Source organism: Hypanus sabinus, chromosome 6, assembly GCF_030144855.1.
Source record: "Hypanus sabinus isolate sHypSab1 chromosome 6, sHypSab1.hap1, whole genome shotgun sequence".
Lineage (NCBI taxonomy): Eukaryota > Metazoa > Chordata > Chondrichthyes > Myliobatiformes > Dasyatidae > Hypanus > Hypanus sabinus.
Genome location: NC_082711.1, coordinates 116,837,005 through 116,849,656, shown reverse-complemented (window position 1 = coordinate 116,849,656; position 12,652 = coordinate 116,837,005). Strand labels below are relative to the sequence as shown.

The 12,652-nt window shown below is 43.0% G+C and overlaps 1 protein-coding gene across 4 annotated transcripts in view; it reads right to left on the bottom strand.

The window, feature by feature from the left end:
- Positions 1-6,255: 6,255 nt before the first annotated feature.
- The window catches only part of LOC132395778 (uncharacterized), a 63,795-nt gene continuing 57,398 nt past the window's right edge, over positions 6,256-12,652 (bottom strand). For 3 of the 4 annotated variants that reach the window (XM_059972808.1, XM_059972807.1, XM_059972809.1), the window contains one exon: positions 6,256-7,483. In XM_059972808.1, coding sequence (XP_059828791.1) covers positions 6,353-7,069 — 717 coding nt within the window. In that variant the 5' untranslated portion in view covers positions 7,070-7,483 and the 3' untranslated portion in view covers positions 6,256-6,352. Of the gene's footprint in view, positions 7,484-10,921; positions 10,985-12,652 lie in introns of those variants that run through there. The other variant, XM_059972810.1, reaches the window with a different exon arrangement.

Sequence of the window (12,652 nt, the reverse complement as noted above, 5' to 3'; positions counted from 1 at the left end):
TACTGATATCTACTATAAGCCTACAGACCCTCACAGCTACCTGGACTATTCCTCTTCCCACCCTGTCTCTTGCAAAAGTGCTATCCCCTTCTCACAATTCCTCCATCTCTGCCGCATCTGCTCTCAGGATGAGGCTTTTCATTCCAGGACGAAGGAGATGTCTTCCTTTATTAAACAAAGGGGCTTGCCTTCTTCCACCATCAACTCTGCTCTCAAACGCATCTCTCCAATTTCCCACACATCTGCCCTCACCCCATCCACCCACCACCCCACTCAGGATAGGGTTCCCCTTGTCCTCACCTACCACCCCACCACCCCACCAGCCTCCAGGTCCAATGTATAATTCTCTGTAACTTCCGCCACCTCCAACGGGATCCCACTACCAAGCACATCTTTCCCTCACCCCCTCTTTCTGCTTTCCTCAGGGATCGCTCCACTCGTTCCCCCCCCCCCCCCCCATCCCTTCCCACCAATCTCCCTCCTGGCACTTATCCTTGTAAACGGAACAAGTGCTACACCTTCCCTTACACTTCCTCCCTCACCACCATTCAGGGCCCCAGACTGTCCTTCCAGGTGAGGCGACACTTCACCTGTGAGTCGGCTGGTGTGATATACTGCGTCCGGTGCTCCCGGTGTGGCCTTTTATATATTGGTGAGACCTTACATAGACTGGGAGACCATTTCGCTGAACACCTATGCTTGGTCCGCCAGAGAAAGCAGGATCTCCCAGTGGCCACACATTTTAATTCCACATCCCATTCCCATTCTGATATGTCTTTCCATGGTCTCCTCTACTGTCAAAATGAATCCAAACTTAGGATGGAGGAACAACACCTTATATACTGGCTGGGTAGCCTCCAACCTGATGGCATGAACATTGACTTCTTTAACTTCCATTAATGCCCCTCCTCCCTTTCTTACCCCATCCCTGACATATTTAGTTGTTTGCCTGTTCTCCATCTCCCTTTGGTGCTACCCCCCTCCCCCTTTCTTTCTCCTGAGGCCTCCCGTCCCATGATCCTTTCCCTTCTCCAGCTCTGTATCACTTTCGCCAATCACCTTTCCAGCTCTTAGCTTCATCCCACCCCCCCAGTCTTCTCCTATCATTTCGCATTTCCTCCTCCCCCCACTACTTTCAAATCTCTTACTATCTTTCCTTTCAGTTAGTCTTGATGAAGGGTCTCAGCCCGATACGTCAACTGTGCTTCTCTTTGTAGATGCTGCCTGGCCTGCTGTGTTCCACCAGCATTTTGTGTGTATTGTTTGAATTTCCAGCATCTGCAGATTTCCTCATGGTTACATAAGACTGACGTGAAAACGCAGCCCATTAAGGTCATCAATGTCTGTGTCCCTGTACCTGGTGCCAACTGTGACTTCAATGGGACAGGTGCTCAAACTATGTGTTAAATGAGCGTAGCACTTCATTCAACCCTTCAGATTCTTCTCAGGCACCTCTGACTCACCTTCTATCACACCAGACTCTTGTCACCTTCTGCCAGCCACAAGTTGAAACACTCTCTGCTTGCCTGTGTGAGTGCAGCTCCAGCAAAACCCAAGAGAAACGGTCATTTTATTGGACCCCTATTAGACACTGCCAAATCTTCATTCCCCCCACAGAGTGGTCCTGGTGGGTGGTATCTAAAGATTCACTCGTTGCTATTCCATCAGCATGTCCCACACCCGCAGCCTCCAGCACCAAGAGGGTATACTGCCACCTGCTGCCCCCCCCCCCCCAAGCTGCATGCCATCTTGTCCTGGAAATAGAACACATGTCCTTCTTTTTCATTGGTTTCAGATCTCAGCACTCACTGTTGAACAGTACAGTGTGCCTACCTTCACTAGTAGGACTGTAGTGGTTTGAGATGGTCACTCAGTGACGATGCCAAGATCCTCTTTCTCTCTCTTTCTATTTCTATCTTCCTCTCTCTCTTTCTCCTCTCTCCCATACTTTTCCCTCCCTCCTCTTCTAATACTCCACCATTCCTGCCATTTTGTTCCCTTTCCTTTAACACTACTTCCCCCCAGCCTCCAATAACCCATCTCCTTTCTTTTCCCCTCCTGGTGACATCTACCTCCTACATGCATGGTTCAAACCACTGCCTCTATCTGGTTCTGGTTTCATCTCTCCCCCAACTCACTTCCTTTACTTTGTGGTCCTGCTTATCTCCCCCATTAGCCATCTTCAGTCTTCACACATTCTGTCTGCCACCTGGCTCCCACGCCTTTGTCTGTTTCCATCTATCATTCACCTCCAACTTTCTCCCAACTCCACCCCTAGCTGCATAACCTGCATGTCATTATGCACCCATCCTCAGTCTACAAACACTTTGGGCTCCCTATGCTGTTCAGCTCTCCTCCCCATTCTCATTCCTGATTCAGGGTTTCAACCCAAAATTTCCTCCCGCAGGTGGTGCTTGATCTGCTGTGTTCCCCTGGCACGTTGCTCTAAATAAACAAAAAAAATGGGTTTAAATCAGCAGTAAACATGATGGTGTCATCAACAGCTTAACAACACAGTGACCTTGATCACAACCTATTACAGATGTCACCTTTGTCCTATCCATTCTTCCCAAACCCACTTAAATCTAAATCAGATTCACTCTTCCCCAGCTCTAATCAGGGGTCTCCAGCTTAAAATGTCAAATCTGTTTCTCTTTCCACAGATGCTGCCTGATCTCTGAATGTGCCCAGGATTTTCTCTTTTTACTTCAGAGTTCTAGCATCAGCAGCATTTTGATTTTTCTCACAGGTTCAAAATTTAAAGTTCCAAGTTCAAAGTAAATTTATATAAAAATGTAAGTGTATATGTCATCATATACAATCCTGAATTTCATTTTCTTGTGGGCATTCACAGTAAATCCAAGAAACACAATAAAGTCATTGAAAGACCATACTTAACAGGACAGACAAGCAGCCAGCGTGCAAAATACACCAAACTGTTCAAATACAAAAGAGGAAGGGAAATAAATAAATAAATAATTAGATACGCGATAAACATCAGGACCGTGAAATGGAGAGTCCTTGAAGGTGAGTCCATAGGTTGTGTGAAGAGTTCAGTGATGGGGGCCAGTGAAGTTATTCCCTCTGGTTCAAGAACCTGATGGCTGAAGAGTAATAACTATTCCTGAACCTGGTGGTGCGGGTCCTGAGGCTCCTGTACAACCTTCCTGATGGCAGCAGCGAGAAGAGAGCATGTCCTGGGTGGTGGGAGTCCTTGATGATGGATGCTGATTTCCTGTGTAGAAATGCTCAGTTCTGGGGAGGGCTTTATCCATGACGGTCTGGCCCATATCTACTACTTTTTGTAGGATCTTTTTGGGAGAAGTATTCTTTCTCTCTGTTGCTTGTGTAAACTCCACAAGTCCAGTGAATTTTCTCCAGTTTTAAACTCTTCCCTGTCTCTGTCATTTTCTTCCTTTAAGTTCTCAATCAACTCCCCGAGTCCTTACTTAGTTTAGATTATCCACCAGCATGATTTGTCTCGCTAGTTTAAATTAGCAACTAGCTCCCTTGTGCTCTTGAAGGTATGCCTGTTAGGGCAATAACTGAAACAGAAGGTTAAGGATTCAAAAGTTTCTTTGAACTTTTGTTTAAGCTATTGTCTGTACTGGAGTACTTCAAAAGCAAAATGGAGTTGGTTGCTAATTTAAACCAGCGAGACAAACCAAGTGTAGAATGAAAGAACAGTTTGAGAGTTTGATCTACTTAGAAAATAAAAGACAAGGCTGCAAATTTAAGCAGATTAGGTGTTTAAAAAAATATTAAATATTGAGACAGCTGGATCAGGATCAGAATCACAATCAGGTTTAGTATCACTGGCAAATGTGAAATGTGTCATTTTGCGACAGCAGTATGATGCAGTACATAATAATAAGAAATTGCAATAATTAATATATTTAAAAAATAAAATAAAAGAGATAAATAGTGCAAAAATAAATGGGAAAAATGTTAGGGTAGTGTTCATGGGTTTATTGTCTATTCACAAATCTGATGGTGTGGGGAGAAGCTGTTCCTAAAATGCTGAGTCTGTGTCTTCAGGCTCCTGCACCTCCTTCCTGAAGGTAGTAATGAGAAGTGGGCATGTCCTGGGTGATGGGAGTCCTTAATGATGGATGCTGTCTTTTGAAGATGTCATCGATGCTGGAGAGGCTATTTCCCATGATTGAGCTGGCTGAGTTTACAACTTCCTGCAGCTTTTTCTGATCCGGAGTAGTGGCCCCTCCACACCAGACAGTGGAGCAACGAGACAGAGTGCTCTTTTCTACATCTGTAGAAATTTGCAAGAGTCAGACCAAGTCTCCTCAAACTCCTCAAGCTGAGTGCTAACGCATGACAGTGGTCAGAATCATTGAGTGAAATAGCATAAGAAAAGGCCCTGTAACCCACTGAGTCTATACTAACCATCTTGCAGTCATTTACATTCATCTCATTTTTAATTCTTTCCACTTCTTGGTAACTCCCCTCAGAATCTACCATTCACTTACACAAATGGAGTTATCCACAGTGGCCATTTAACTTACCAGCTGGGATGTGGAAGGAAACCAGAGCACTTAGATGAAACATCACAGGAAGAATGTGCAAATTCCACCATATAGCAGCAGAGACTAGGATTGAACACAGGTCTCTGGCTGTGTCATTGTGCTTCCCCCAACATATATGGCGTATGACATTCACATACTTTTTCATGTAAAGTAACAAATTATGTGACCAACAAAGAATACTTAATCAAACAATATTTTTACAATAATACACCCCTCCCTGCTTACCTATAAACACTGACTCAATATAGAATCCATCTCAACTGTATATATCAGAATCAGAATTAGGTTTAATATCACCGGTATATATCATGAAATTTGTTAACTTAGTGGCAACAGTACATTGCTATACATGATAATATAGAAAAAATAAGTAAATCAATTACAGTTAGTATATATGTATATTAAATATTTAAACTAAAAATAATGCAAAAGCAGAAGTAATAGAAGTGAGCTAGTGTTTATGGGTACACCGTCCATTGAGGAATTGTATGGCAGAGGGGACGAAGCTGTTCCTGAATCACTGAGTATGTGCCTTCATGCTTCTGTACCTCCTGCCTGAAGGCATATCCTAGGTGATTGGGGTCCTTAATGATTAGCTCTGTCTTTCTAAGACATCGCTCCTTGAAGATGTCTTGGATACTCCAGAGGCTAATACCCAAAATGGAGCTGACTTATTTTATAACTTTTAGTAGCTTTTTTAGATCCTGTTCTGAAGCCTCCCCAACCCCCCAGCCCCATACCAGACAGTGATGCAGACTGTCAGAATGCTCTCCATGGTACATCTATAGAAGTTTTTGAGTGTACTGTATTTGTTAACATACCAAATCTCTTCAAACTCCTAAACTTCTAATGAAGTATAGTTGCTGTCTTGCCTTCTTTATAGCTGCATCGACATGTTGGGACCAGGTTAAATCCTCAGAGATCTTGAAATCCAGGAACTTGAAATTGCTCACTCTCTTCACTTCTGATCCGTCTATGAGGATTAGTTGTGTTACCTCATCCTATCCTTTCTGAAGTCCACAATCAGCTCTTTGGACTTACTGACATTGAGTGTCAGGTTGTTGTTGCAACATGTCTCAACTAGCAGGTATATTTTGCTCCTGTAAACCTTCTCATCTCCATCTGAGCTTCAGCAAATTTATAGGTGGCATTTGAGTTATGCCTAGCCACACACTCATAGGTACTGAGAGAGTAGAGCAGTGGGTGAGCACACTTCCCTATATGTAAAATGTAGCTCCTACATAGACATCCACAGCATGGTAAATTTTAAATTGTTCCATTCAGGCCTAAAGATGTAATCAATCGCTGTGGATAATTTGTTACTCTTGTGGGATAACCGCTTTCCTGACAGTGGGTGTGGGGGTGGGAGGAGGGTTAACTCTGTTTGCCAGGTGAGACTTGTGGCTATGAAACAATCTCAGGCCCTGGGGTCATCTTGCTGGTGGTTGTAAGAGTTGACATTGGGATGTCATGAAGTAGATCTGACCCCTCTGGACACTTTCTTCTCCGAGGTGCTCCCGGCACCTTCCAAACATGTAAGCATTTGGAAGAGTGCATGGCAAGCTGCTCGATCTGCTGATCTATCCCAAGCCACCCGCAAAGGTTTCAGCCAATGCTTTCACTTTCATTAGATTAGACTCACTTTATTGTCATTGTGCCACATACAGATACAAAGCCAATGAAATGCAGTTAGCATCTAACCAGAAATGCAAAGAATAGTATTATTTACAAAATAACTGTGAATAAAAAGTAAGTGCTACAGCACACAAATATAAAAGTACTGAGACAGTACGATATGGGTGCAATACTGCTTAGCGCTGTGATGTGAGATTCAGCAAGGTCACAGCCTCAGGGAAGAAGCTCCTCCCATGCCTGCTGGTGCGAGAGCAGAGGCTCCTGTAGTGCCTATCGAATGGGAGGAGAGTAAAAAGTCCATGGTTAGGGTGAGATACATCCTTGAGAATGCTTTTTGCCCTACCCAGGCAGCGTTTATGGTAGATGTTCTCAATGGTGGGCAATTGGGTGCCGTTAATCCGCTGGGCAGTCTTCACCACCTGCTGGAGTGCTTTGCAGTCCGATACGGGACAATTGCCATACCACACTGAGATGCAGTTGATGAGTATGCTCTCAATGGTACAGCGGTAAAAGTCCATCAATATCTTGGGACAAAGGTCAGCTTTCTTGATGCTCAGCAGGAAATAAAGGTGCTGTTGTGCCTTATTGATCAGGTTGGAGGAGTTCAGGGACCAGGTGAGATCCTTGGAAATGTGGACACCAAGGAATCTGAAGCTTGATACACGCTCCACTACATCTCTGTTGATGTAGATGGGAATGTGAGTGTGGCTCCTAACATGCCTGAAGTCCACAATGATCTCCTTGGTCTTCTGGGTGTTAAGGACCAGGTTATTGTTGGCACACCACACGGCCAGGTGCTGAACCTCATCCCTGTAGGCTGTCTTGTCATCCCCTCTGATAAGGCCAACCCCTCTTACCATGCCTAGATGTCCGGCATATAGCTCCTTCAACATTTTAGCTGTTGGCTTGGATGGTATAACAAACTCTTTATCCACGTAAGGCCACCCCTGTCAATGGCAAGCTCATCCCAGCTCTGGAAAAAAGTGGAGGAACTGTGATCCTTGCTGCCCATTCCAGCCACTTTGAGTTGCCATGAAAATCTGAGACAGGGTGAGGTCTTTTCTGGTTTCCCTCTGAATCATCTCGACCATCACAGGGAGACATTGGATTCGCAGTAGGGGGAATACATGAAGAACAGTGTCCTCTTTTGTAAATTTTTCAGGTATTTCCCTTTCCAAGCGGTAATGGGACAATCCATCAACATTTCCATGAATAGTTGCCCTCTTGAATTCAATCTTGTACTAGTGTCCTCCGAGAAACAGGACCTATCTCTGCAATCAAGCAGCTGCTGTTAGTGGAACACCCTTCTGAGGATTTAAAACGGACATGAATTGTTAATGATCAGTAATGAGGGTAATCGCTTTCCCATATGAATAATAGTTGAAACATTTTACACTCCAAACCAGACTCAAGATCTCTAACAACCTGTGCGTAAATTTTCTCTGCAACAGTAAGAGAATGTGATATAAAGGCTATGGGATATGCACTTCCATCATTCATAACATGTGACAATTTCTCAGCACAATTGTGTAAGCCTTGTGCATCAATGGTGTGACTACTATAAGTGATGCTTGGTTTAAAGATTTTGCGCTTGTTGTGTCATGCTCTGAGCCTATAATCTTCTAATATTTTTAGCACTGTCTTGAGATTTTGGAGATGTTTCTTGTCATCCTAGAACACTGCTGTGGCATCATCCAGTACCTTTCTTAATTCTCTTTCAGTTAATTTTATTGCAGGGGGTGAGATATGCAAATAGCGGATATATGTCCAATCAAGTTTTAGTTGTCTCGGCCAATCCAAGCCCCACAACGCTGTCCCTTCTGTTTGCACAACATCAAAGCCAATGTGGCTTATTGGTTGCTGTATTTCACTATTAAAATGTTATTCTCACAGGAATTATCTTTTCTCCTGTATAAGTTTTTAGTTGGATATCTGCAAGCTTCTGTTCAGTATCTTTTAAATGCCTTTCAAACTCATTTTGTGAAATGACTGAAACAGCCAAACCAGTGTCCAGTTCCATTTTAATTAATTTTCCATTCACTTCTGGTGTAGGCTACATTGTTGTTGATCATTAGTTTTCACATTATAAATTTCAAGTAAATACCCAGTTCTCTGTCACTCTTATTATCCGGTTTTTCAATAGCAGCATGCAGATTAGTGCTCCTTTTGAAACTGCAATTTGACTTTTTATCTTTTTCTATCCTGTGCAGTCCTTTTATTATTGTCTGCCCAATGTGCTCTTTAAAAGATTTCTACTTTGTCGCATTTTCTGCAAGTTTCACCTTTAAACCTACATTAGTGTGGTGTAAGTGAGCCCCTGCAATAACAGTAACATAGTTTGTTCGGCCAGGCAGATTTCTGTTTGGATGTTTCAATTCTGTTCATGCTCACTTCCGTTTCTGTCTCCAACTCAATTGCAAGTCTGCCTGCTGTTTCCATGGATACACTGATCTTAAATGTACTCTTTTAAATGTGAGCTGTGTTTCAGTTTGGAGCCATTTTTGAATGCTTTCTTGTAAGATTCCACAATCTAACTAATCTCTCGTGCATCTTTAAGCCCATCACAGAACTGACAATGCTTGGACAATCTCTTCAATACAGCCACATTCACTAAAATGGACTTCCTTTCCTTTTGAATCTGCTTATGAAAGCTAAGATAGTCCGTAATCAACAATGGTTTTGCTTCTAAATGTTCTGGCATTACTTTCATGACATTAGCAAAGCTCATTTTGTCTGGCTTAGTTGGAGCAGTCAAAATTCTAAGCAAGTTTATGCTCTTCCACCCATTACACTCAGCAAAACTGGCATCCACTTCTCATTGGCTATTTCAATTGCTTCAAAATACATCTCAATTCACTTAGTATGTATATATTCTAATTATCTCCTGTTCAATCGAGTGTGTGTATCTTTCCGATGTAACCAGCCAGTTCTGCTTTTTTCAATCTATGCTTATTATCACTCACTACTCACTGTTTATAAACCTGTGAACTTGAGCATTTTCTGCCTTTTTTTTTTAACTTGAAGATCTTGCTGTACTTCAACAGGTAATAGTCATCCAGGGTCATCTTAAAACTGCCTTGTCACCGCTGTTATGTTTTGTAACTACAAAATATAAAACTAGTGGAGAGAAATACATGAGGAGACTGGGAGAATGTGTATACCTTTCATTCTCACTTTAGTGACACATGTGCACATGATCTGGTAGTGTAGTAACGCGTACCATTCACGTACTTTTACGTATAAATAGTAATGAGTTACGTGAACAACAAAGAATGCTTTATCAAACAATATTTTTACAACATTACTCAAATATTACTGAAATATTAGATGCAGAACTAGTACAGTGCAAGAAATGAATTAAAATTACTATGTTATGAAAGAATAATTAGTGCAAAGTTTGAATACTGAGTTAACATTTGAGGGTTCATGGACCATTCAGAGATCTGATGGTGGAGGGGAAGAAGCTACTCATAACACATTGGGTGTGGGTCCTCAGGCCCCTGTACCTCCTTCCCAATGATAGTAATGAGAAGAAGGTATGTCCCAGATGACGTGCCTCTTTAATGATGGATGCTACCCTCTTGAGGCCTGTTGTAGATGTCCTTATTTGCAGAGAGGGCTGTGCCCATGATGGAATTGGCTGAGTCCTCAACCCTCTGCAGCCTGTTGCGGCCCTGTGAACTGGAGGCTCCATACCATACTGTGATGCAGCCAGTAAGAATGCTGTCTCCTATACATCTGTGAAAACCTGCATGAGTTAACCATGCATACTCCACATAGACAGCACTGGCTGTCAGGATTGAATCTGGGTCACTGAACTGCCCTTATTTTCAATGTACGAATGAGGGAGGTGGGCAGAACTCTCCCACACTCTGAGTCATCGCCAAGATGAATTCTGTTTAATGTCATTCCAGGGGTAGATAATTAAATAAACTTAAAGAATAGCTTTATAAAGGAACTGAAAGCAGTCAGACCTCTGGTGAAGACAGGGATGTATAGATGCATGAAGTGTTGGATTAAAACTGCAATAACTGCAGCAGTTAGGCTGCCACAAAGGGGCAGCAGCATGCCTGGAAATGCCTTTGTACAAATACCTGTTGTGTGTTTCTCTTGTCAGGTTCAGAGGCATATCTATAGAGATTTGTGAGCTGACAGTCCATTCTTTTGAACTGTTTGTTTAAGCAGCTGTCTTTATAATTTCAAAGCCAGAAATATATCTGGACAACCCCAATTTCTTCAGGAAAACAATGCAAAGGGATAAAGGTGTCACTCTAAAAGTGAACAGGGTCATTGAGCTTGAGGTCCAGCTGTCAATTTTGGAGATGTAATACAATAGATGTAACACAAAGAGGGTGGAGAAAAATGTAAGGAAGGCACGATACAATTGTCCAGACCTTTGATAAAACCACACCTGGACATTGCAATTTGATCTTCTTACTCAAAGGAGGATACAGTTTCCTTTGTGTGAAAGCCCACTGGGTGTGGTTGATTTCTGATGAAAGATTGAACATGATGTTTCTTTAAGGAATGAGAGATGACTTTGTTGTAACATAGAACAATTTAGCTCAAACACAGGGTTTTCGTCCCAATCGGAATATACAGATAACAGTGCCCACATAGCTGGTCTCAATTTCCTGCATTTGGCCCATATCCCTATATGCCCTGCCCTTCCATGAATCGATCCAAGTGCTTATTAAATAATACCGTTGTACCACTGCTTCTGGCAGCTGGTTCAATATACTTACCACTCACTTGGCTGGTGGTATGGAGATACGTCTCTACCAAAGGAGGTGTAAGGTGCTCCTTCCCTCCACCAGCCTGCAGGTTCCCCTTGGGCAAGGTGTAACACCTGCTTAGCTCCACTCCCCTCCCCAATGAAAAATAGAAAACCTGCAGCACAATACAGGCCCTTCAGCCCACAAAGCTGTGGTGAACATGTCCCAACCTTAAAACTACCTAGGCTTTACCCATAGCCCTCTATTTTTCTAAACTCCGTGTAGCCATACAGGAGTCTCTTAAAAGACCCTATCATTTCTGCCTCCACTACCGTCACTGGCAGCCCATTCCATGCACTCACCACTCTCTGTATAGAAAACTTACCCTGGACAATTCCTCTGTACCTACTTCCAAGCACCTTAAAACTATGCCCTCTCATGCTAGCCATTGAAGCCCTGGGGAAAAGCCTCTGGCTATCCACAAGATCAATGCCTCTCATTATCTTATACACCTCTATCAGGTCACCTCTCATCCTCTATTGCTCCAAGGAGAAAAGGCCAAGTTCACTCGACCTATGTCCATAAGGCATGCTCCCCAATCAGGCAACATCCTTGTAAATCTCCTCTGCACCCTTTCTATGGTTTCCACGTCCTTCCTGTACTGAGGCAACCAGAACTGAGCACAGTACTCCAAGTGGGGTCTGACCAGGGTCATATATAGCTGTAACATTACCTCTCAACTCTTAAACTCAATCCCTTGATTGATGAAGGTCAATGCACCATATGCTTTCTTAACTACAGAGTCAACCTGTGTGGCAGCTTTGAGTGTCCTATGGACTCGGACTCCAAGATCCCTCTGATCCTCCACACTGCAAAGAGTCTTACCATTAATGCCATATTCTGCCATCATATTTGACTTTCCAAAATGAACCACCTTACACTTATCTGGGTTAAACTCCATCTGCATCCAATTTTACATCCTATCAATGTCCCGTTGTAACCTCTGTCAGCCCTCCACAACAACCCCAACTATCTACAACAACCCCAATCTTTCTGCCATCAGCAAATTTACTCACCCAGCCCTCCAATTCTTCATCCAGGTCATTTATAAAAATCACAAAGAGTAGGGATTCCAGAGCAGATCCCTGAGGCACACCACTGGTCCGAGGCCTCCATGTAAAATATGACCTTGCATGAGGTACCTTGCCAAATGCCTTGCTGAAATCCATATATACTGCATCTACTGCTCTACCCCCATCAATATGTTTAGTCACATCCTCAAAAAATTCAATCAGGCTTGTAAGGCACAAACTGCCTTTCACAAAGCCACGCTGACTATTCCTAATCATATTATGCCACTCCAAATGTTCATAAATCCTGCCTCTCAGGATCTTCTCCATCAGCTTTCCAACAACTGAAGTAAGACTTACTGGCCTTTAATTTGCTGGGCTATCTCTACTCCCTTCCTTGAATAAGAGAACAACATCCACAACCCTCCAATCCTCCAGAAGCTCTCCCGTCCCCATTGATGATGCAAAGATTATTGCCAGAGGCTCAGCAATCTCCTCCCTCATCTTGCACAGTAGCCTGGGGTACATCTCATCCAGTACTGGTGACTTATCCAACTTGATGCTTCATAAAAGCTCCAGCACATCCTCTTCCTTAATATCTACATGCTCAAGCTTTTCAATCTACTGCAAGTCATCCCTACAATTGCCAAGATCCTTTTCCGTAGTGCATACTGAAGCAAAGTATTCATTA